We start from the raw sequence: 27,353 nt of genomic DNA on the forward strand, positions 1-27,353 counted from the left end.
ATAATGTAGCCCAAAAAAGGTAAGGATGACTGCTCGAATACACATTTTTCGAGTTTTTCAAACAATGAGTGCTCCCTTAAACGGGAAAGGACACAAACGACATCCTGACGATGAGTCTCCAGATCAGGAGAAAAAATCAGGATGTCATCCAGATACACCACGACGGAGGATAACAGTAAATCCCTGAACACATCGTTTACGAAGTCCTGAAATACTGCGGGTGCATTACATAAACCAAAAGGCATGACGAGGTATTCATAGTGACCGTCTCGGGTGTTAAAAGCGGTCTTCCATTCGTCACCCTCTCGAATTCGTACCAAGTTATACGCACCCCGCAGATCCAACTTCGTAAAAACCTGAGCTCCCCTCAGTCTGTCAAAGAGCTCCGAAATTAAAGGTAACGGGTATTTGTTCTTTATTGTGATTGCGTTGAGACCCCTGTAATCTATGCAGGGACGCAAATCACCCTCTTTCTTTCGAACAAAGAAAAACCCAGCTCCCGCGGGAGAGACAGACTTACGAATGAACCCCCTCTCTAAACTCTCTCTTATATAGGCCGACATGGCCTCCGACTCAGGTATCGACAGGGGGTAAACCCTGCCCTTAGGTGGAACCGAACCTGGGATAAGGTCTATGGCACAGTCATACGGCCTATGGGGTAGAAGAACCTCAGCACCCTGTTTGGAGAACACGTCAGCGAAATCCAAATAGGGTGTAGGTATGGGAGAGAGATCAGTTGATGCAACCGCAATGACCTTAGGCGGTAAGCGAAGACATCGGGACTGACATTTCGAACCCCAACTAATAATGCTGTCGGACTCCCAGTCAATGTGAGGAGCATGAGTCCGAAGCCATGGGAGACCCAGAAGGACGTCATCTATACCCTCAGGGAAAACAAGAAAAGAAATCTCCTCTATGTGACCCTGAGGCAAGGAAAGGCGCAAGGGAACTGTCCTCAATGTAATGGAGTCAGACAACATAGTTCCATTAACAACACGGACAGGAATAGGCGCCTCTAACATGATAGAGGGAATATTGTGTCTCTTTACAAATCCTGAGGACACGAAAGTCCCGTCAGCTCTGGAATCCACAAAAGCCATAATAGGCCATGTATTCTCAGAGAATGAGAGCTGACCTGGGATACTATACTTAGAGGGTGCAGAAGACATCTCTAGTAACCCCCCTCTAATGGTTACTAGGCCTGGGAGTTTCCCTGACGACTAGAACACTTGTTGGCATAGTGCCCAGCCTGACGACATACGTAACATATAGGAGGACCAGACTTGCGTAGTCTGGAGGACGTATGACCTAACTCCATAGGAGTGGGAGATGTTTCAGATGCTGAGGAAGATGGTAGTGGACCCTCAACAACTGGAATAGCCTGATGCTTAGGGCGTGAGGAAGAGACCTCGAGTCTACATTCCCTATGACGTATGTCGATCCTCGTTGCTACTGTGATCAAGTCCTCCAGAGAAGCAGGGACCTCACGAGTAGCAAGGGCATCCTTGACATAGCCTGCCAACCCTCTCCTGAAGATAGGAATCAACACCTTCTCTGGCCAATCTAGTTCTGCCACCAGAGTTCTAAAAGCAATGGCATAAGAACTAGTGGATAACGAACCCTGAGATAGATCTAATTGTCTCAGGGCCGCATCATGGTTAACCTGCGGACCCATGAATACCGCTTTAAGAGCATCAAGAAAGTCTTGATGTCTCAAAGTAACCACATCAGAGCGCTCCCATAAGGGAGTCGCCCATTCTAAGGCTTTGTCCTGAAGTAAGGAGATGATAAAGCCTACTCTGGACCTCTCCGTAGAGAAGCGAGAAGAGTTGACCTCTAGGTGTATCTGACACTGACTAATGAAACCACGACATGATCTGGCATCGCCAGAATATCTGTTTGGCAGAGCAAGTCGAGGATCATGTGCACATGTCACCATGGTCTGAGGTTTATCCTCTATACTCTTGAGCCGCGACTCAAGTACTTGTATGTAACGGTGTAACTGCTGATATTCTGCCATAACTGCCAGACTCTTGGCTCAGTCCTAATGTTACGGGGGGCTGTCTGATAATAAAACCTAGAGGAATGTCAGACAGTCAGGGTCCACCGTGCAAAGACTCTGCTGCAGACTATGGCAGAGGATAAGGGGTATATAAGTGTGCCACTGTAAAAAAATAGAAGCACAAGTGCAGAGTGCAATACCTCTGTTAAACTCACAGAGGAATATAATTAGAAAATAAAGCAATCCCTCCATTACTTGGAGGGTGTGTGGAATGGTCTCTGTTAAAGATGACAGAGACAAAAGCAGTGAGTGTGAAATGGCACCTACCTAGGTCCGTTCCTCTAGTGGTGCCAGGAGACGGACAGCAGCGTAAGCCGCACAAAGCTCCTACCTGCGTTTGCTCCACTAGTGTGCGAGGACACGAACCACTAGATATGGCACCTGCCTAGGTCCGCTCTTCTAGTGGTGCAAAAGAGACGGACAGCAGCGTAAGCCGCACAAAGCTCCTACCTGCGTTCGCTCCACTAGTGTGCGAGGACACGAACCACTAGATATGGCACCTGCCTAGGTCCGCTCTTCTAGTGGTGCAAAAGAGACGGACAGCAGTATAAGCCGCACAAAGCTCCTACCTCTGTTCGCTCCCCCAGTGTACGAGGATACGAACAACTGCCAGACGCAGTATAAGGAACGTTACCCTAGCGGCAACGTCCACCTACGAGTAGAATCACAAGGCCCAGACGGAATATGTGCCTCAGGCACCTGCCTATGTCTGCTCCACTAAGAGGTAAGGATACGGACTGCAGCCGAATCTGCAAGGTATAAGAACGCTACCCTGCCGGTAGCGCTCACCTAACATAGACAGAGAGATGCCTAGAGGGACGTGCACAGGGCGTCTACCCTCATGCATGAACCAAGAGGACTGAGCGCTGGGCGGTGTGTGTCAGGGTCTTATATAGACTCTGTGCCTCATCCAAGATGGAGGACACCAGAGCCAATCCAGAATGACAGCAATGACGTCACGCTGGCCTATCACCGAGCAAAGCATCACAAGCACATGACCAGCGACCAAACGGCATAGAAGGTGTCAGAGACATGTGTCCACGTGTCACAAGCACATGACCAGTGGCCAATCAGCTTAGAAGGTGTCAGAGACATGTGACCTCGTGTCAGCGATGATGTCACCCGCACATGTGCAATGGCTCCAAGATAGGGCTTAGTCTCCAGCACTTGCACATGTGCAGTAGCAAGAAATCCGGACATAGTCTCCAGAGCCACAGCAACCGTAACACTCTTCCTTGCTCTGTTTGACTTGAGTTGATTGTTTTGCCATTTGCATTTAAATGTGGCGCTACATTCTTGTGTAGATCATAACTAAGGACACACATGTCCAAAATGAGTAGTTTCTACCAGTCCTATGGATTGTTTATTTTTTCGGAATATATTTCTTCATATCTTTTATGGAATCTAATAAACAGTTTTGATTTTATTGGAAACTCCTTCTTTTTCCCGTGGACGCAAATGCTGGATTTCTTCTCTACTACTCTGTTGGGAGATGACTAGGCTATATTTATAGCCAACCAGAGGTTCTAATTAGAGATGAATGGATCCTTTGAAATGCGAATTAGACAGTTTTGCTGAATTTTCCTCCCAAAATTTGATTTGCGGCAAATAGAAAAATTATATAATTTTACCCCACCTTAATTTGTAGAAAAATAGTGAAATCCTTCCAGTACTCCAGCATACTAATCCCTTGCATTTTCTCTTTTTTGACTATGTTCTTCCTACCCTCACAAAAGCATAATGGATTTCTAATTGGTTTTGCTTCACAAAGCGTTTTAATGCATCTAGCTACATATTGCCTACTTTCTATGTGCTCCATACATAGTAAACCTACTAAGGAAATGAAAAAAAACACTTTTGGGATTTAGGGGAGTGAAATTAAACATAATCAGCAATTGGCTGTCTGATCTTCAGGACTAGGTTCATTTTATACCTGTATTTACCTAATTGACCATGAAATCTTTTGTAAAATCCGAGCTTGTCAAGAGCTTTGCCACTTTAAGCAGACTATGATGAATGGCTTTATTATGTTGCCTGTTCTCCTTTTATAAGGCTGCGATGCTTAGTGTTCTTTTCATCTTTAATGGCTGCCAATTTGCGAATGGAGGCTTTGGTATGAGGATAGGGGGTGTTCAGTAAATTTACAATTCAATAGACTGTATTACAGCATATTTAAAACTATAGTCCATATTTAAAATCCACTTTATCCTTCCAATATTTCATGTGCAAGAAGAGTTACTGGGCGATCTCCAGTTTGGACATGACAGTATATATTGGTTTATAGTTTCTATCTTAAGTGTCAATTTACCCCTAATGGTAGACCTCTGGTGTACACCAAGGCAATTTAGCACAAACCTGTCCTGCACCAAAGTGGTCAATTGTGCATTATTGATTAAACAATAATTCTCTATGTAAAGTGCCATGCTAAGCAGGGGTCAAGAGCTGAAAGCATAGCGAGGGCATTAAGTAGTAGTTTAGGCCACTTACAAAATGGATTACATGTATTAAATCTAAGCCTCATTTGCCAGCCATTTCTCAGTTTGTATTGTGCTGACATAAGGGTGCTCTGACTGTGAATAATGCAATATGTCATCGCATCCACCCCAGCTAAATCACACGGGATGATTTCAGTAATAATTGCAGATGGGGCCATCTTGTATTACATGAAACACTGTGCACTGCATGCTAAGTGAATTCTTGTATTAGTCTGAGCTGTCACCGATGACATCACAGTGAATGACAGAGAATATTGCAGGTTATCTCAAGGGACTCGTTCTTGATGATGTCACATGAAATGTCCACTGTGTTATTTTATAGATTATTAGCTATATTCAGTTTGATAATATATTTAACCGCATCAATACCGCATCAAATCGCATCAATACCTCGTCAAAACCGCATCGTGTTTTGTTGCTATTTTTTGCCAGAAGATGTAGATTTGGTGCAGGAATTTGGTGTACAAATTTCAGCACCAAATCTGCATTTCTTAGCAAAAAGATGTGGTTTTCTGCAGGACATACAGGTCTGTGAACTCAGTTTACCTGAGGTGAGGTCACTGAGTTAATTGAGGTCACCTACGGTCTGTTTAGCTGCGGTCACAGGTGGGGTACCATGGGAACCTCCAGGTGTGCCTGCAGATAAATTGAGTGATGTCACCGCTCACAGCTGCAGCTCAGTCAGTCTCTGCCTGAAACCAAAGAGTACAGACATGTTCTGTGCCTGCGTGCTGTGATTTCAGTATGTAGCAGAGCCGGAATCATCATGGAACCTCGTGTGGATTACATCAGAACTGGGAATTTCAGATTAATAAATTGGAGAAAAAGGAGAGTTTTTGTACTTTATTTCAAAATTAGGATTTTTGTTGGTGTTTTTGATTATTTCTTTTCACCTACAGATTAGTAGGGGATTTCATAGATGCCTCCAATTACAAATACAGGGCTTAGTGGAAGCTGTGAGCTGTCATTATTCCCTTTGCTACTGCACCAGGGCAATTGGGATGAGCCGGGTAAAGTGCCGGGATTCTCACTAAATTTAATAGATGCGACACTTCTGGGCAGCTGAAGGCTGCCTTATTTAGTCTGGGGGTATTCCAAAAACCATGGGTCTCCCCAGCCTGAGAGTACCAGCCCTCAACTATTAGCTTTATCATGACTGGCTGTCAAAATTGGGAGGGACAGCACACCATTTTAAAAAAAATATTTATTCAACTAATTTAAAAAAAAAAAAAAAGCCACATAGGATCCCTCTTATTTTAATACACAGCCAAAATAAGCACACAGCTGGGGAGGGTGCATGGATCCCAAATTTTATTGTCTAGGTCGTCTATCACTAATTATGAAAGAAAGCTTGTGCTGCTGATATGTGCATTTTGAAACCTTTTTTGCCCTATTATCACCTGACATGATCTATCAAGAATTTGCACCTGTCCATGCTGTAAACTGTGCCAATGTCAAGGATGGAACAAAAAAAATAGAATTCTGCAGATTGCACTATTCAATTAGTAATATTACTCATCTGTGTCAAGGATGGAAAAAATATAGCTGATTGTCATTACTGATCTTTTTTTAGTGAATGCTTAAATGATTGCGTTCTCGGTACTCAAATCGAGCAGGTGGGACATTCCGATGGGCTCAACTAAAGTACTGAGCATAAGGGAAGTCAATGGAGTGCATGAGCATTTTACCGGAAGACCCTAACAAGGTTGGGGAAGCAGGAAAATTCCTGAAATTGATGGAAACAGTGCTGAAATGGAATGGGAACAACATTTGACTCCCAAGTTTCCACTGGGAACAATGTTGTCAAGAGTGTTATTCCTCTTTCATGGACTGACAATAAAACATACAAAACCAAAGATAAATCGATTTTACAGGACAAGAGTTAGGAAAATTCCTTTCCTGTATAATAACTTGTATACAAGGCAAAATGAAAAACAGGAAAAAAACCTGCCTTCTCCATCCCTTAATAGCCAGGCCATAACTCATTGTATTTCCCCATCACCTACAACTACAGTAGATTACATAGTAGAGAAGGAAACAAAAGTACACTTGCTGATAGTCAGAGGTAAATGTAAGTTTAATATTTTACTACCTTATGTCACATGTTACATGGTCAATCAAGAAATAACGTCTGGAACACCATTCTGAGTCTGAACTGGGTGCAAAAACCTAAAAAATCTACACTATATGGAGATAAGGTATGCACACCAGTGACTACGCAAGGGGAATATAAGAAAAGCAGAAACTGCTGTGTGAATACTGACATGAAAAATCCAATAGCTATATGTAAGAATGAAAATATGAAAAATGGAATCTGCATTACTGCCATGAACATATGAATAAAGAGAAATTTAGCTATTGAATTGATCAATGCAACAGAGCCCCAACACTACGCCAAATTATGGCAGTAATGCAGATTCCATTTTTCATATTTTCATTCTTACATATAGCTATTGGATTTTTCATGTCAGTATTCACACAGCAGTTTCTGCTTTTCATATATTCCCCTTACATAGTCACTGGTGTGCATACCTTCTCTCCATATAGTGTAGATTTTTTAGGTTTTTGCACCCAGTTTAGACTAGAATGGTGTTCCAGACGTTATTTCTTTATTGATTTGTAGTCTTTCGTTTGTGAACCCGGCCCCACCCACAATTATTGCCAGTACACATTATACGCATATATAGCCTGGGTCTCAGCTTCCCATACACGGTAAGTTTTTTAACTACATGAGAGGACACACACTAGCTAGGGACCCCAACGTAGAGAAATACTTTGGCGTAGTGTTGGGGCTCTGTTGCATTGATCAATTCAATAGCTAAATTTCTCTTTATTGATATGTTCATGGCAGTAATGTAGATTCCATTTTTCATATTTTCATTCTTACATATAGCTATTGGATTTTTCATGTCAGTATTCACACAGCAGTTTCTACTTTTCATATATTCCCCTTACATAGTCACTGGTGTGCATACCTTCTCTCCATATAATGTTACATGGTAAGTCACATCCTGTTTAATCTATGAATGTGGAACTGTGAACCTCACAAAGCCTATGCTGACAATGCAAGAACTGCTAAAATTAGAAGGAAGAGGAATGATGATACACCCTGTATTAGACATACACATACACATTCTGTTTACATTTTTAGGTAGTAGAACTCCTAGACTCCTAAAGCCTATGCACTAAGTGCAAGGGCTACAAAAAATTAGAAGGAGGAACTGCAATACACGCTGGAAGAAGCGTAGATGTGGGCCTCCATAAAACATTTTTTTCCATTTTAAAAGCTGGTACTTCTAAACTGTATGCAAGGGCTGAAAAACATTTACTCCTGGGGGTATATATCTATATATATATATGAAAAAGTGTAGAGCTAGGCCTCATACACATCTTGAAAAAAATTATGAAGGAAAGCATCATACACACCCTAAAAAAATTAAGAGCAAGGGTCGCATGATAACCCTCTAAAAATTATGGGTGAAGGCCCCCTTTTAACCTCTTAAAATTTTGAGCAAGATCCACCTGATTACACTCTTAAATTTTGGGTCGTCTGCTGACACTCCTAAAAATTTTGAGCTCATGATTACCCTGTTGATATGATGGATAAGGAGGAGGAGAAGAAAAAGAAGAAACCATGAACCATATACCATTGTTTGGGTTGGAAGGGGTACATGGAAATACGCTAGAAAAAAATGACATTTTAATTGGCTTTAGGTTCCACTGCTGTCTTTCTTTGGTATTGAGAAGTCTGGGCCAATCCCGACCTTGGTCATATTGATAGGAGTCAGCCTGTCAGCTTTTTCAGTTGACATGTGTGCCACCCAGTGCTTGGCTGCAACCGAGCCGCTCACATCCGGGCTCGCTGGTGGGTGGCTCGAGCATCTCCGGACCCGGGGGCCCCTGTGGTCACTCCGATCTAAAAGGGGGTTAGCAGTTTTGGGATGTAGGTGTACGGCCAGAGTCGTGTTTTAGGTTTGTGATGCCACCCACGGGATGTGGTGAAGGTGGACACCACCGCTGCAGTTACGGGGCACCAGGGGGAGATGATATGCAGTAAGTTGTTAACCCTTCCTTGGGCAGGGGTGGCCCCGGGACCCGTTGGGGATGCTTTGGCGGTGCAGGGAGATGGGCGGCCGGAGGGCACTGGTGTACTCACTATTAGAATGAAACACTCGAGTCTCTGGTAAACCAAGATGATGGTGTTCGGTGCCCGCAGCCGGCTGCAGTCGGGATCCCCCACCCGGTTGGTGGTCTCTGCCTTTCTCTTGCACCTGTTTGAATTGTTGGGCTGCCTGCGCTTGCAGCGTCAGGAGTCCACTCCCTGGCTTGTGGATGTCGGGAGAGCCCGTTTGCCTGCAGACGCTGGCCCGTGGGATCTCTGAGCCTTGGCGGTGGTTTTCTATCCCCCTCGTTGGGCTGTTGTCTTCTATGAGGGACTTTGGGTGGGAAATGACCTAAAGTCCAGACCGCAATCAGTTAATTAACTCAGTCCAGTAGTTTCTAGACCTCGTTTCAGGGTCTGAGTACACCCTCTTGTGCTCCGGTTTCCGAGTCGGTTCCCCGTGTCAGTACCGGCGGTCCACTATCCTGTCCAGGTCCACCACGTATGCCTCCTAGCCAAAGGTACCAGGGCTCCAACCCTGGCACCTGTCAGTCTGTCGCAGGCCTGTCACACGGGCCTGACCTCCTCCACTGCACTCTCAAACTCAACTGACTCACTGTCAGACTGCACTGCAAAACTGTACTGTTTACTTTTTCCTGCCTCAGGCTCTCTGAACTTCTCGGTGGGTGTGTCCAACTGCCTGTCTCTGCCCCCTTGTGTGTCCATCCGGCCCTGAGGGAGGGGACTAGGGTTTTATGTGGTTGGCTGGTGTTACCTAGTGAGGGAACTGGTGTTGTGCTGGGCTCTATCTGTGACTACCTGGCTAGTCCAGGGCGTCACACATGCGGATGAACCTATCCCATCCATGCTGAACAGACGGAATAAAGCTGGTGTGGGTAAAACCGTCTGTAACACCGGCAACCATCTCCTGTTCCTCCTCTTCTTCCTCTGGTTCCTCCTCATTATCACCCAATCTGTGCTGAGAAGATAAGATTAGGCTGGGTTGGGTAGTATAACCCTGTGTACTTCCCCCAGCTCTACTTTTTCAACATGCAAAGCTTCAGCTCAGGGAAATTTTGGTACGTTTTCAGAAACCCCAGACTTATATAAGTCCTGATGATGAGATGCAGCTGGCCAGTCACAGTGATGCCATAGCCAACATGGCTATGGCATTACCGTGTATGGCAAGCAATTCCCACATGTTGATTGGTTGTCTAACAGCCGTGAAACATGCGGGGACTGGCGTTCACATGGCGCTCCAGCACCTATGATACTCAATCGAGTAAAAAGGGTATCCGAGTACCCTGATGCTCAATTGAGTATTGAGAAGTGGAGAGCATGCTCGCTCATCACTACTAACAATATTTCACACAGAGTATTAAAAATGAAATTTTTAGGGTATTTTGGAGCTTGCAGTGTTTTTTGTAAATGTTTTTGCTACTGTTTCTCATGCATTTTTAGAAACTGTATGTATTGTATTTGCATATAATAGAAAAAAAATTGATATCTTGCATGATCCGCTGTTCTGTAGAGAATTAGCCGACCCGCTGACATTCCACAAGTGTCATATAAACTACCAACGTATTTACATGAGGAAGCACCTGTAAATCCTTCCCAGTACTATGTGTGATGAGTGCTTTTGCAGGCTATAACCTTCATGTAGCTATCTGCTTCAGAGAGGTTTGTATTATGTGAAAGACAAAAGCACAGTGTGGGGTAATCCTCCCGCCATGTGGTACTAATCCTCATTCCATGGGGTCGAGCTTACATTTTGCATGCAGTATCAGCCGTGTGTCACGTTTTACTTTAAAGTTTTCTGTTCGTTACTAGGTAATTTATAATCAGTGCACGGCAATTTTTTGCAATGGTAGCAAAAATAAATCCAGAACATTTATCTATATAATGGGATGAAAGTAATGCATAAACTGAATGCGGCACCATGACAAATAATGCTACTGTTATTATTATGACAGAGAAAAAATAACAACTAAGTGAACTAATTGCATAAAGGGCCAACTATTAGGCAAGGGAATTATAGAAATACATATTGTAAACACATGATTTTATACAGACAAGGTAGTCCTGACTAAATGGCAGACTCACAATTTCTGTAATTACAAGGATGTTGCTCTCCTAAGCAAGTATTAAGTGCTAAAATAGTGATTAAAAAGACAATTAAGGCAAATAGACATTATAGAGGAAGGTTCCCCACTTTGTACGCTATGAACCACAATGGAAACCTGCTTTCAAAGGGTGCTAGGTTGGCCCTAAGTCTGTGGGCCCTGCCCACACCCTGACCCTGGAGGTACCCTTAATGGTAGGGAGGTTCAGGTCACCACCCTAGGCCCTGTCTCCTCTCCGGCCCTATCCTACTACCTCTCCCCGAACCACTAACCCCGGCAAAGGTAGGAAACCAAGTAAAAATCTCTCAAAGACACAGACAAGGGGATAGAACTTAGACACACTCACAGCGCAAATAACCACAGAACGACACCGGAGGGAATAAACCAAAAAGGGGTAGGAGTAATTCACACCAGGGAACTATCAAACCGAGCAAAAAATGATTTGCTGGTCACCAAATTGAGTAATACCATGGACGCCGGCGATTCACAACTGCAAGCAGAGACCATCTTCGGCGATGGTACGGAAAACTCCCCAGACTTAAGTAGGAGGAGACCAGCTGGAAATGGTGATTAGCAAACCTGGTTCACTGACAAGCCAGCCACTGCTCCAGGAGGCATTAACTCCTAAACTTCCAGAAGCAGAGGTGAATAAAACAACTGACGCTCAACAGAACAGAGCTACTTAGGCTAGTTTCACATATCCGGCTTTTTGCCAGTTTGATGGATGCGGCGCACACCAGTACAGTATGATACAGTACAGTGGCAGCACCGCAACTTCCGGGTCACATACTCCGGTCACATGACAGCATGTGACCGGCCCTTGTTGAGCTACCAGTATACTGTATACACTGTACTGGCGTGCGCCGCATTCGGCAAACCGGCGAAAAGCCGGATATGTAAAATTAGCCTAATAGAAAAAAGGTTTCTTGTTGGAAGTGTGTACAGAGTCCAAATAAGAAGTGCTCCATAAACGTGGATCTGCTCCGTGCATGACACCTGCCCTGCTTGAGTGGCTCCCATTCTGGCAGGCCCAAGATATCCTTGTATTGCAAGATTGACTATTAATTTGGATATTCGACATGGAATTTTACATTTCTTTGGCTGAAATGAGACAAAAAAGTGGTAAAAAAATGGTATTTTATGCAGCAATTTTCTGCCAACACATCTGTATTCGTAGCAGAAATTTCTGTGACACGTCAGAAATCTACAATTCTGTGGAATTATTGGGTTTTTTTGAGTTTCCAGATCAGTTGATGATGTAGAAGTAACATTGCCAAGCCGGGAATATGTGTAATGAGTCAATTCTGTTCCACTTTGGCAAACTGTAGAGAGAGAATGATAAGTCTCATTGTCATTTTATTCCAGAGAATTAAAAATGCTTGTGTAGTATTTTCCACATTTTACAGCTCAATATTTTCCTAATCCCTTTTTCCTTTTTTTTTCTTTTTTTTTATACAATACCTTGTAAAGGGAGATTCATGTCCATTTCATTCAAGGTTAATTTGGGCACATGTTTGCATTAGGATTACAGTATAACTGGAAGTTGCCATGTGACTGGTCATTTTATTACACAAGATTGTCTACTCAAGTATATACTTAAAGGAGTTGTCCACTACTTTGACATTAATGGCCATAGAATAGGGCATCAATGTGTGATAGGCCGGGGTCCGACACCGTGCACCTCCACCACTCAGCTGTTGTTGCTCCCAGCAGCAGGCAGCCAGAAATGCTCAGTTCTGGAGCTGCTCCATCTTCTGATAGTAGCCAGATACTGCACATCCCCCATCCCCTGATTCTAATCAATAGGAGGTGGATGTGCAGTACCTGGCAGCGGTCACTATCAGAAGACGGAGCAGCTTCGGAACTGTGCATTTCCGGCTGCTGCCGCCGGCACCAGGAACGGCTGATTGGCGGAGGTGCATGGTGTCGGACCCCAGCCGATCAGACATTGATGCCCTATTCTAAGGCCATCAATGTCAAAGTAGTGGACAAACCCTTTAAGCATATGCTTGAGTATACAAACCCTGGCCGATCAAACATTGATGACCTATCCGAAGGATAGGCCATCAATGTCAAAGTAGTGGACAACCCCTTTAAAAAGTACAATGTTACATAATCCTTAGTTTAACAAAACACATATGAATAGAGATCAGCAAATAATTAGATTGGAATTGATTTCTCCATCAATTTCATAAAAAAAATGATATTTTTCAAAATATAAGGGTTTTTTGTCATTTTTTTATATGAATTCAGTAAATTGATAGCTAGCAAAATCTGCTATTTTATTGAGCTGTAAAAGGCAGGCAAAGACTAAAAAAAATAAATAGTACCTCAGCGCTCACCTCTCTCTCCGGCCCAACAGTCCACCATCGGTCCTATGTGCCTCTTCATTTTGCCTTGTCCTGTCTCACAAAGTTTCTTCTGCTGGCTGCGCTCTATTTCAGGGCTTCCGGTGGTAACTATAGAGGGATCAGAGCCCCAGTTGGCGCCAGAAGGTAAAGTGTAGACTGCAAAAGGTTGAATAGGAGACGCGAGGGTGGTAGGACTGTGGCATTGAATATTTTTTTTAAAGTGAAGTATAATTGATTTATTAGAAATAATTTTATTTTGTAACATTCTGGGGTTTGTTTGTTTTTTGTGTTGGAATCTCGAAACACTCCCAGGGCATAGTAAGTCACATTCAATAACTTTGATGCAATTAGAACTTCCTTGTTAAATTTATGTTATTTGGCGAATTCGAATTTTGGCAAATTCGATAATTTCTATATATGAAGAGATTCATGTAGTTCTAATAAATCCCCAAATAATTCAGAGGAATGCTGTCTATTCCCTATTTGACACTCAAATGGCAATCAGACAGGTTCTGTTACCATCATTAGACATATTTACCAGTAACTCTGTATACTGGCCACATAAATACATTAATATACTGTCTCCAAATCTACAGTTGTCTGACTTTAATATTATATTTCCAGGCTTCTGGTGCAGATGCCCTGGAGTTAAATCTTTCTTGTCCCCATGGCATGGGAGAAAGGGGCATGGGTCTGGCATGTGGACAGGTAAGAATTTCCTTTTCTTGTTTGTTATTGACAGTAATAATTTGCTTTCTTTGAATTGAAAACTTGTATGTAGTCAGCTGGGCGGCACCCATGGAAAAATGGCGTTACACTGTATATTACAAGTACTAAACAGTACATGTTATCACTATTACACAATGTATAAACAGTTTTTTTTCTGATATGGGCTGGGCCCTTATTGTCCTGACCAGCTCTTCTTGGCTTTCCTTAAAGATGTTGTCCACTACTTTTATATTGATTATATTGATGGCCTATCCTCATCAATGTCTGATCGGTGGGGGTCCGACACCAGGCCTTCCCGTTGATTAGCTGTCTTTGGCGCCGGTGGCGGCAGCAGGCAGTTGGAAATGCTCATTTCAAGAGTGACCCTGTCTTCTGATAGTGGCCGCAACCGGGTACTGCACATCCACCTCCCATTCAAATCAATAGGAGCCAGATGTGCAGTACCCAGCCACAGCCGTTACCGGAACTGTGCATTTCAGACTGCCTACTGCTGGGACTCGTAACAGCTGATCGACGGGAGTGACAGGTATCAGACCCCCGGCCGATCAGATATTGATGACCTCTCCTTAGCATATGCTATTAATGTAAAAGTAGTGGACAACTTCTTTAGGGAGCAAAGCAAGCAATATGCAGACACATAGAAAGTCTCTAGTCTTCAGTCTTTTCTGAGACAAAGGAGCACAGCATTTAGGCTGATTGTTATGAATTTTCAGTTATACCTGATTTTTATAGGTCATTCACTTGGTATTGTAATAATTGAGCATAATAAAATAAAAAAATAAAAATAAATAATAATAATAATACCTAGATGTCATCTTTCAATTTTGTTTTTCAAGGAAAAATGGCCCTAAAATCTGTAGTGCTTAAAATTCAAGTGTCTCTACATGTGACCTGTATCAAATGTCTCTACATGTTATCATCTATATTGAATCAGTATGTCATCCATTTACAATTCATTTTTCAAAGCATATGTCTCATGTAGGTCAATGCCTTCCTAAAAGACTGTCAATATTATGAATCTTCAATACTGATTACATCCTGAAGTAATATCAACTATCATATGGCTAAATTGAGCATTATTCAAATTTAGGCCTTGCTCACACAAACGTATAACTCAGACAAGTGCTATTCGATGGTCTTTTGGATAGCACTCGCTGCAATGTTACACTATAGGGCAGTGCCACCAGCCCCATATTTGGCATGAGAAAAAAAGTGCTAAATTCTGCGACGACGCTCACTCATTCAAGTCTATGGATGTGTCCAAAACATCTGGCTGCGCTCGGATGACATCAGCCCGATATACACTGAGACAGACAATGGAGAAGATGGAGAAATTAAGTTCTCCATCTTCTCCACACCGGTGATATGATTCTCACATGCGAGAGAATCGGATCACAGTAACATGACACTAGGCTCATGCTCGCAACAGATTTTGAGCTGAGGGTTATTAACAAATAGCATTCGAATCTGTTGCATGAGAGAATATATACTAATGTGAGGTGCAGCCTTATAAACATCCTTGTGTGTAAGTGTTATGCTTCATGCACTCGTGGTTTCCAATTTTTACTCACTGCTGTTGAAGATACAAAGGGAAATCTCAAATTTGTATTTATTTCATGACTTGAAAGTGTATACACAGGCTACAATTTTCGAGGAGCCTTTTGGTGTGGAGTGGCATCTGCCTGTAACTGCAGACCAAATTTAGCTCCAATATCTGCAGATTGTTACATCACCACCGGAGTCCGCTCCAGCGATTTCTACTCCGATCGCCAGGCGACGCTGTGTTCCTGCCGTGGATGGTGTTGGTGATGGGAGAGGAGTCAATGCCAGCGGCGCCGGTGGGCGCAGGCGCCACTCATCTACTGGGCTGGGTTTCCTTGGGATCTGCAGTACCACTGGCTGACTATAGGTGCCATGTGTCTTCCAGCTGAAGTTACCATCATTCAGCTACAGCCAATGGGAAGACACCACAGCCTTCTTAATTGCCCTCCTGTCTGCTGACCACTGCCAGAGATAGTTCTGATATTCTGGTTCCTGTTCCGCCCTGTTCTGTTTTGTGATTCTAGTGTACTGACTTCTGCTTGTTTCCTGACTACCTCTCCTGCCTGCTGTTTATGTACCTCCCTGCCCGATCCGGATTTGACCTCTGCTATGTTTTCTGATTACGTCCTTGCCTACCGATTCTGTCCCTGTTCTGCAATTCCTGGTTTGAGCCTGCCTGACTACTCTCTCAGATGGCTGCCTTACACAGGTAGTGATCTCCAGGGCCCTGTGTAATTCCAAATCCCCGTATAGGGGCTAAAGAGTTTCAGGGTTCTGGGGGTCCTGCTTGGTTAAGTTATTTCCCTGTAGCCTGTCCATTACAGCCCGCCTGAGTCTGTGGATCCAGGCAGGCCTTACACAGATTACCCATTAAAATGCCATTGTTCATGTCTGACATTCCCGTTTTGATGATGCCATTGCTCACATCAACTCTCAATTTGCCCACATGGCGCATTTGTGGACAACCAGTGGGCTACGATAGAAGTCGAGGGTCTGCTCAAATTCCCTCTAAATGTCATCTTGGTCCTTTTGACCATGTTTATTGGAGACTGCAATACTTTGGAAGACAGGGAGCTCTGGCATTAGGTGAGGGACTAGTTGAGTAATTGGTCTTCAACCCTTTCCCCCAACCCATACATTGGTCTTCAACCCTTTCCCCCAACCCATACATTGGTCTTCAACCCTTTCCTAACCCATACATTTATAACGTTTTAGCTCAACAGATTTCAAAGAAAAATAAATGACTTTTTTTTTTTATGGCAATCATGGCTCATTCAACCCGCATTGAATAAATTTGCTACAAATCAAAATTTCTGACAGGTTTTGAGTTAATCTGACAGATTTGAATGTTGGCAGATTTGTTCATCTCTAATATCATTGATACTTATGACAGTCAAAAACATTTACTTGCAATTCCTGCCACTTACAGATTTCCACCATCTTACCATTAAGTCATGAGTAGATGTCAATTTCTTAATAAAGTCTATGCAGATATTTTGAATTGAGGCTGTACCACAAGGATTTTAAGGCTATATTATGTTATGTAACTAACTAGGAAAGAAAATTAGGAATTACTCAAAAGTTAAATATTTATTATATTACCTCAATTACAATGTAGTCAATACTAATAAAATATGGTAGTATATAGAATACAAAACAAGGACAGATACAAATTCTTATAAACAAAAAAAAATAGATATTCCATATGATTTAGATTCTTATTAATTACCATATTTTCCAGATTATAAGACTCATTGTTTCCCCCAAAACTGTGGGAAAAACAGTGGTGCGTCTTATAACCCGCATATGCGCCATTGGGGTGGTGATGGCAGTGGTGGAGCGGGGTCAAAGGAGGAAGGGTCGGCGATACTGAGGACTTAGAGGAGGGGGTGCCACTGCAATGGAATGGCTCAGGAAGGTCACAGGAAAGAAGGTCTGCGATAACTGTGGGCCCGGTGGTATCATGGCGGCGGGTGCCATTGATCTGCTGGTGTGCTGTGGGCTCCAATAAACTGCCAGTGCTTGACACGATGGACTTCAAGAAAATGACCGTAGAGGCCAATCAGAACATGTGCCACCTCTGTGGCCATTTTTTTGAAGTACATCGTGTCAACCACCAGCAGGTCAATGCTGGCAGATCAATGCTGTCCACTGCCACCGCCACAATACTCCTGACCCCTCAGTACACAGACCCTCCTGAGCCGCTACACCCCCTCCTCCGAGCCTGCAGTATCGCCGACCCTCCGTCCACTGACCCTCCTGAGCTGCAACACCCCATCCTCCAAACTCACAGCATCACCGACCTTGCCTACTGTGACCCTCCTGAGCCACTCTACCACCTCTACTCCCCCCAGTGAGATATTATGAGATGCACTAGGATTATAACATAGACCCCAATTTTAACATTACATTTTCCTTCTCTAAATTTGGGGTGCGTCTTATAATCCAGTGCATCTTATAAAACAAAAAATATAGTATCCCAATAAAAGAAGCAAAAATACTAATAAACATTAATAGAACGTCAACATAGAACAAATAATGTTGATGCTTAATCAGGAATAAACTTCTTAATAATAGCAGTCCGAGGGAAACAAATTATATTGCAAAACTAATAATTGTGTGATCCTTGCAAACATTCATGCAATAAATAAATAGGCAAAATAATTAAAAATTTAAAAAACATTATTGTTATCTAATAAATAAATAAAAAATGTTCAAAAACTGTGCGAATAAACTCGGAATCAGTCCTGAGCCAGGGAGACAATAGATGGCATGATATAAGAGTTTGAGAAGTTGAGCTACTCATGGAACATTGCACCAATCTTTGTAGAAGCCATTAATTAACAATAACTCCTCTGAACCTGATGAAATAAAAGGAAATAATGGTGATTAGAGCTTTGTAGTTCTCCATATGATTGGTTATGGTTGGATATGTCATTTATATGTTTCTGTCTTGATGTGCTGACATGGTTTCCTACACTTAGAGGCGTTCGAGGTCTATGTCTACTTGGACCTGTTTTATGAAGACGGCTTGTGCGCACACTTGTTATGTTTAGTTCACCCACTCATGCTTGAAAATTACAAAGTTTGACCTTGTTGATAAATTGATAACATTTGAAAGTTCTGATAAAATTATCATACTTGTTCAAAAATATAATAGATAGTAATCAATACAAGCTAGATGTACTGTATTTAAGGGATTATGCTCAACTTCTTTCTCAGTAGCAAAATTTAGCCCTCATTTGGCTATGTTGACAGAATAGTTAAAGAGGTTGTCTCCTACTTTTACATTGATGGCCTATCCTTAGGCGGGCTTTGCACACTACGACATCGCAGGTGCGATGTCGGTGGGGTCAAATTGAAAGTGACACACATCCGGCATCGCATGCGATATCGTACTGTGTAAAGCCTAGATGATACGATTAACGAGCGCAAAATCGTCGTAATCGTATCATCGGTGCAGCGTCGGCGTAATCCATAATTACGCTGACGCGACGGTCCGATGTTGTTCCTCGTTCCTGCGGCAGCACACATCGCTGTGTGTGAAGCCGCAGGAGCGAGGAACATCTCTTACCGGCGTCACTGCGGCTTCCGTAGGATATGCGGAAGGAAGGAGGTGGGCGGGATGCTTACATCCTGCTCATCTCCGCCCCTCCGCCGCTATTGGCCGCCTGCCGTGTGACGTCGCTATGACGCCGCACGACCCGCCCCCTCAGGAAGGAGGCGGGTCGCCGGCCAGAGCGACGGTCGCAGGGCGGGTGAGTGCATGTGAAGCTGGCGTAGCGATAATTTTTGCTACGCCAGCTATCACACGATATCGCACCTGCGACAGGGGCGGGGACTATCGCGTGCGACATCGCAGCATCGGCTTGCGATGTCGCAACGTGCAAAGCCCGCCTTAGGATAGGTCAACAATCTCTAATTGGCCAGGGTCCGACACCTCGCACCCCCACCAATTAGCTGTTCTCTGTCCCGGAGGTGGCAGCAAGCTGCCGGAAATGCTCAGTTACGGTGCTGCTCTGTCTTCTGATAGTGGCTGTGGTGGCCGGAAACTGCACATCCACCTCACATTCTAATCAATAGGAGGCGGATGTGCAGTAACCGGCTGCGGCCATTATCAGAAGACGGAGCAGCATCGAAACTGAGCATTTCCGGCTAAGGATAGTCCATCAATGTAAAAGTAGTGGACAACCTCTTTAAACGTTATGCTTTATACAACAAGGAAGGCTAAATAGAAAAGCAAAAATTTCTAAAGTCCTTGAAGAATTAAAAGGCCAGCAAAAAAAATAATTTCTGTAGGATAGTAATAACATAAAACATCCCTTGACATGTCAGAACTCAGGTTACCATTTTCTTCACCAGCTCAAAAGAAGTTAAACGTAACATGTCATAAAAAAGGGTTTTTTTTTGTGTTTGCAATGCTTTTTTTGCCATATTATGATCTGTGTTAAAAAAATATATACTAATCTTGGAAATTTGAGACTGGCCTCCAAGTTCCTACTGCCTGTCCTTTCAGGAAACATTTTTAACAGGCTTCTTACCATCAAAGGCAGGGTTACAATGAACGGTAACACCTCAGTACATATCTGATAGCACAGGATCCACCATTCAATAAAGGGCAATGCCAAAGCTGACCCTACTCAATCTTCTTTCACAATAGAGCTTTGCCCTAGCTCTTTACATGCTACAATGGAAAAGATAGTGTTTCTATATTGCTGCTAATATACATGTGAATTTCCTTAAACATCAGAAAGTTAGAGTCTAAAAAAAGCCCCTGTGTAAAAATTGCAAGAACATTTTTATCTTGTGATATAGATTTGGAATATGGGGGAAACAAAAAGTACAAAAAAATGTATTTAACACAAACAAAAACCTGATTTAATCAATGGGCTTTTGTAATGCTCGCCAGTGTTGAAGCAGGGTGCGGGAGTGGACCCACTGGACCACAGGGGGACCTGGGATTACCCTGATGTGGGAAGGACTTAACTAAGTATTACTGGGTGGTGAGAATGAGCTTAGTTGCCCGTAGATGTCAGGTGCCACTCCCAGGCCAGTGTCCAGAACTCTGACAGCTGACCCCCAGGATGGACTCAGGTATGGACCAAGAAGAGTCACTAGTGCAGACAGTTACAGCCAGTGTGGCTGATGCTGACAGGGTGACAGGTGCAGGGTGGGTATGGCAGGTACTGGGAGATAGGTACTGTACAGATAATGGCAGAGGATTAAATGGTACCTGACAGCTAGCTAGCTACAAGGACATAAACTGACTAACTGACCATGTTACTCACGCACCTTTCCTAGTGGGAGGAAGTCTTAAGTACCGGCACTTCCAGAAAGGATGGGAAAGACCATGTAGGGATGCCGATACTACAGCTATTTTCTGATAACACAACTCCTTTAAAAAGGATCCATATTCTGTAAGAGGATAGTATTTATGGACAGTTCATTTACCATCTACAGGCTTAATTATGGTGTGAAGGGAAATAAAAAAATGAAAATATAAGGCCGGCGTAACACGCTACGATATATCGGGCGATATGTCGTCGGGGTCACGGATTCCATGACGCACATCCGGCATCGTTTAACATATCGTAGCGTGTGACAGCTACGAGCGACCGTGAACTAGCAAAAATGCTCACTTTATCATTCCTCCATCTGCGCGCCGGTTGTTCATCGTTCCCGAGGCAGCACACGTCGCTCCGTGGGACACCTCGGGAACGACGAACTGCAGCTTATCTGCGGCCACCAGTAATGCGGAAGGAAGGAGGTCGGCTGGATGTTACGTCCCGCTCATCTCCGCCCCTCCGCTTCTCTTGGGCAGCCGCTGTGTGACGTCGCTGTGATGCCAAACGTCCCTCACCCTTCAGTAAGAGGATGTTCACCGCCCACAGTGAGGTCATTCGGGAGGTAAGTACGTGTGAAGGGGGTTAACGACTTTGTGCAACACGGGCAACAAATTGCCCGTGACGCACAAACGATGGGGGCGGGTGTGATCGCTTATGCGATCGCACGATATATCGTCCCGTGTAACGCCGCCCTAAGAAAAGTACTTTCATCAAAAAGTATATTGCAGAAGTTGATCAGTTTTGTTTCCAAAGTATGCACATTAAAGCCATGTAAATGGATCATTTTTATGCTGTGACATTAAACATTTAGCACTTGTGAAAAATATAAAAAATATAAAATTGGGCATTTTGTGGCTAAACTTGGAATTACATTGAATAGTTTTTAAAGCACCAAGATGGAAATTAGCTGAGCGTAAATGCTGTTTTCATTTGATCTTAATGTTGATTCAAGGTCCCTGAAGCAAAATATCGTAGCAAATGTTTAAGCTTATTGTGATTTTGTGCTAAATGGTGCACAGCACAAATAGTATTTGGAATTCTCAGGCATGATTTGCTCAATGTGGATTGGGATTTGCAAACAAAGTTAAGCATATTATGTATTTTGTTTGCATTTATCCATCATCAAGATAGTTTTGATCACTGTCCCATGCCATTCAAAGACACTCTTTAAGACAAGCAGACATTTACATCGTGTTCTCAGTGGTACAGAAAAGTAGACCCATCTGGCTGAGTGGTTTCCCCATACAGTACTTCACATTTTACTAATGAATCTTATGAAAAATTCATGTAGAGTTACATTTGTGTAATGTGATGTTACAATATTAAAAAAATCTGTGAAATGGAGTTTGACAAAAATTAAAATTTCTTATTTATTAAGTCCTGCAAAAGCATATGGTTCTTAAATGGCTTTGAAAGTTAATTTTGAGTTGGAAAAGTATAATAAACTAAAGTAAAATAATCTTCAACATTATGATGTTTCAATTAATTTTAATTTAAGGTTCTGCATGAATTATCTATAATAAATGATACAAATTAAATTCAAGGGGGTAAAATAATTTTGTACAAATTTAGATTAAAGTTTGTACTGGAAGAAAGCAGCCATGTTTTTTTTTTTTTTTTTACTTCTACACTTTTATTTTAAAACTAAAGGCCGCTTTACACGCAACGACATCGCTAACGAGATATCGTTAGGGTCACGAAATTTGTGATGCACATCCGGCCTCGTTAGCGACGTTGTTGCCTGTGACACCTACGAGCGACCAAGAACGATCACAAAATAGTGAAAAATCATTGATCGTTGACACGTCGTTCATTTCCCAAATATCGTTGCTCACTTTGAACGCAGGTTGTTCGTCATTCCTGAGGCAGCACACATCACTACGTGTGACACCCCAGGAACGACGAACAACAGCGTTCCTGCGTCTTCTGGCGATGAGGTGGGAGTGACGTGAATGCGGCTGCTGTCCGCCCCTCCACTTTTATTGGTAGCCCGCTGTGTGACGTCGCTGTGACGCCGCACAAAACGCCCCCTTAAAAAAGAGGTTGTTCGCCGCCCACAGCGACGTTGCTAGGAAGGTAAGTCCATTTGATGCATCCTAGCGATATTGTTCGCCACGGGCAGCGATTTGCCCGTGACGCACAGACGACAGGGGCGGGTGCGATCGCAGCGTGTAAAGCGGCCTTTAGAAACAGTAATAAGTATAAATATTTTTTCTCACATATTTCAGGGCAGCTATTTTCATATCTGCAATCCTCCTTATCTATATTAATGAAGCTTAATAAGGAAAGGCAAAAATATGGCCACAAATTTGGTCGTTACCCAAAGTTTCTTAGTTTAATATTAAGGATCAAAATCTATTTTGTAGACTTTACCTTAGTCCGCCTTCACGCGTCAGTGATTCCAGTACGTATGACACCATTTTCATACATATCGCAATCACAGACATACGCAGACCATTAAAATTAATGGGTCTGCTCACACATCAGTATTTTCAAAAAGACATTGTGTCCATATGGAGCCCATGTGGGTCTGTGTGTTCCACATGGAGAAAAGTTCGTTTTTCTCCGGCAGCACTGATGTCGCACGGACCACACAGTGATGTGACACGTACCGGAGAAAACACGTGTCTTTGAAATAAAATGATTTCTATATTCACCTGTCTCCAGTGATGCTATCTTCACTGATACTGTCACTTGCTTTATGGCCCGCTCATTATGCTCATGAATATTTACTGCACTATGGACCCTGAGGCAGCAGCACTGGAGACATCAGCACTAGGGACAGGTGAGTAAAAAGTTCCTGATCTCCATGAGCTATCATGGATATCACACGGAGAACACACGTGTGCTAAAATCACAACACATAGAGGGCCATACACACCTTCAACACGTCCGGGAAAAATGTGTGTTTTCCATGGACATGTGAAAGAGGCCTTAAGTGGGCTGACTAAACTGCCTTGTCTAACATCAATTAATAAGTTTTAATTATATATGAGTAAATAGATTCTACTGGAAACAAATGAAAATTATTTAAAATTTCTCAAAATACGGCCACAAGTTACCATCAATTCAAAGCGGTTTTACACAGACACTCACTCTGGAGCTAGTCTCCTTTTCACTATTTATAGGCATTGTAGGCATTTCATGTTTTGGGTAGACCTTTACACATATTTTGGTGTCATGATGTCAAAATGTGGATTGTGCCACGCAATCACTTGGGACAACATGAACCATTATGCTAGAAGTAGATCTACTCAGCACTGTAAGTGATGGTTGAAAAGCTCAAAGGAGACCAGCCTGGCCAGAGTGGAGGAGTTGACTGTGGATGACAGGGTACTCTCAGATTAGGAGCTAGGAGTAGTGATTAGTGAACTGCTCTGTGCTCGGGTGCCAATAACGAGCATTTTGATGCTCGGATGCTTAGTAATTGTTTACCAAATATAATGGAAGGCAATGGGGAACTCGAGCAATGTTAAAGAAAATGTTTGAGTTCCCCATTGACTTCCATTATACTCAATAAACGAGTACTAAGCACCCGAGCATCAAAATGCTTGTTATGTGTAATGAGCCCCAGAACACAGAACAATATGCCCATCATTAGCTAGGAGAGTATGATATTTTATTGGTTTCCAACCCTTTTCCAATCCATATGTTTATTATGCATTGGGTCGAGAGAATTCACACCAGAATAAAAAGGCTTTTTTTAACAACAATCATGGCTCATTCAACTTTCATTGGATACATTTCCTAAATATGGAATTTTCAAACAGTTCCTGCTGGTTGGTTCCCTTTAAATGCCTGTGTCATGCACTGTTACCCGTATGGACGGGAGTCTTGGACAATAACTAGCATTCATAAAAACCCCAATCAATGATGACGTGCATGATATATGGGGAGAGAACAATTATTTTAATAATGGTTCTATTCCCATACAATTTGTTAGGTCTATATGTAAGACTCTTTAAATAAATCCAAGTCAATTTGCTATATTGTCAATTATTGCTCATTGTTGGCAGTAATAACCTCTTCATTCCATGGCAATTTTTTGTGTTTTCATTGTTTCCTCTCCTTCTTCCACGAGCCATAACATTTTTATTTTTACATCAATATAGCCATATGACGGTTGTTTTTTGTGGGGGGAGATGTACTTTTGAATAAAATCATTAATTTTACAATGTATTGTACTGGAAATTGGGAAGAAATTACAAGTGAGGGGGAATTGCAATAAAAAGTGCAATTATACATTTTTTTTGTGTTTATTATGTACCATGGTCAGTGGTCACTACATTCTCCAGGACAGTATGAGTACGTTGATACTAGCCATGTATTTATCTTTGTTATTTATGGTGATTTTTTTTTTTTTAAATATATAACAAAAATATTTTGAGATTGTCACCATTTTCTGAGACCTGTAACTTTTATTTTATGTGATTTGTGGTTGTGTGAGGACTTATTTCTTGCAGTCTGAGCCGATGTTTTTACTGATATAAATACAGTACAGACCAAAAGTTTGGACACACCTTCTCATCTCTAGAACAACTATTAAGAGGAGACTTTGTGCAGCAGGCCTTCAGGGTAAAATAACTGCTAGGAAACCACTGCTAAGGACAGGCAACAAGCAGAAGACACTTGTTTGGGCTAAAGAACACAAGGAATGGACATTAGACCAGTGGAAATCTGTGCTTTGGTCTGATGAGTCCAATTTTGAGATCTTTGGATCCAACCACCATGTCTTTGTAGAAAAGGTGAACGGATGGACTCTACATGCCTGATTCCCACCGTGAAGCATGGGAGAGGAGGTGTGATGGTGTGCGGGTGCTTTGCTGGTGACACTGTTGGGGATTTATTCAAAATTGAAGGCATACTAAACCAGCATGGCTACCACAGCATCTTGCAGCGGTGTGCTATTCCATCCGGTTTGCGTTTAGTTGGACCATCATTTATTTTTCAACAGGACAATAACCCCAAACACACATACAGGCTGTGTAAGGGCTATTTGACTAAGAAGGAGAGTGATGGGGTGCTACGCCAGATGACCTGGTCTCCACAGTCACCAGACCTGAACCCAATCAAGATGGTTTGGAGTGAGCTGGACAGCAGAGTGAAGGAAAAAGGGCCAACAAGTGCTAAGCATTTCTGGAAATTCCTTCAAGACTGTTGGAAAACCATTTCCAGTGACTACCTCTTGAAGCTCATCAAGAGAATGCCAAGAGTGTGCAAAGCAGTAATCAAAGCAAAAGGTGGCTACTTTGAAGAACCTAGAATATAAGACATATTTTCAGTTGTTTCACACTTTTTTGTTAAGTATTTCATTCCACATGTGTTAATTCATACTGTTGATGTCTTCAATGTGAATCTACAATTTTTAAAGTCATGAAAATAAAGAAAACTCTTTGAATGAGAAGGTGTGTCTAAACTTTTGGTCTGCACTATATATATATATATATATATATATATATATATATATATATATATATATATATAACAGGGTGGTCCAAAAGTAGGTGGACAGTATGTGTACTAGAGTTATAAAGGAGGAGATCTATCAAACATGGTGTAAAGTGAAACTGACTCAGTTGCCCTTAGCAACCAATCAGATTCCACCTTTCATTTTCCAAAGAATCTGTGAAGAATGAAAGGTGGAATCTGATTGGTTGCTAAGGGCAACTGAGTCAGTTTCACTTTACACCATGGTTGATAACTCTATTACGAATACTTTCCACCTAATTTTGGACCACCCTGTATATATACTGTATATAAAAATACAAAAGTTAAAATCACTCCCCTTTTTGCCATATTGAAAATAAAACATTTAAAATAAAATACATATATATATTGGGGCAGCACGGTGGCTCAGTGGGCAGCAACCAAGGACCCACCAAGGACAACATCTGCAAGGAGTTCGTATGTTCTCCCAGTGTTTTTGTTGATTTCCTCTGGGTGCTACTCTAAAAACATACTGAAAGGGAATTTACCGTAGATTGTGAGCCCAAATGGGGACAGTGTTTCTGATGAATGTAAAGCGCTGCAGAATATGTTAGCTCTATAGAAAAATAAAGATTTATTTTTTTTTTATTATTACAGTACACTAATACAAAATACTGTGCAGTACAGGAAAAAAACATATAAAGCAAATTAACCTCATAACGACGGCCGTACGACTTAAAGCGGCGGCAAAACAGGGTACTTATTCTGTTCCGCCACTTTAAAGCGGCGGCCCGAAAAAGCCCTGTAGCGCCCCCCAGCGACCGAAAATCTCGGGGGTTTCAGCTACCGGGGGTAGCTGAGACCCCCCAGATTATGAATCGGGGTGTTTTTTTTGGACCCCGATCATGTGATCGCCGGTATACGCCGTATACCGACGAACACATGAAAAAAAAAGAAATGGCCGGTAAAACTGATTTCTTTTTCATCTGACATGATCAAACATGTCAGATGAGAAAGAAATCTAAACCCCTAGTGCCCCCAAAGCCCCCGGTACCGGAGAGTCCCCCCACCCCCACCCCTACCCCCACCGGACATCCAAAATGGCACCGAAGAGCACAGAAAACTGCAGGCGCCGCCGGCTCTGCAGTCATTTCCCTCCGATCTGAAATGATCAAAC

General features: G+C 42.6%; 1 protein-coding gene across 2 annotated transcripts in view; it reads left to right on the forward strand.

Annotated features, from left to right (window-relative positions):
• Positions 1-27,353, forward strand: part of DPYD (dihydropyrimidine dehydrogenase) — a 1,712,944-nt gene that overhangs the window by 1,241,761 nt on the left and 443,830 nt on the right. For both annotated transcript variants that reach the window (XM_075321045.1, XM_075321044.1), the window contains exon 16: positions 13,758-13,841. In XM_075321045.1, coding sequence (XP_075177160.1) covers positions 13,758-13,841 — 84 coding nt within the window. The remainder of the gene's footprint in view (positions 1-13,757; positions 13,842-27,353) is intronic.

The sequence above is a fragment of the Anomaloglossus baeobatrachus genome, chromosome 8, assembly GCF_048569485.1.
Source record: "Anomaloglossus baeobatrachus isolate aAnoBae1 chromosome 8, aAnoBae1.hap1, whole genome shotgun sequence".
Classification (NCBI taxonomy): Eukaryota; Metazoa; Chordata; class Amphibia; order Anura; family Aromobatidae; genus Anomaloglossus; species Anomaloglossus baeobatrachus.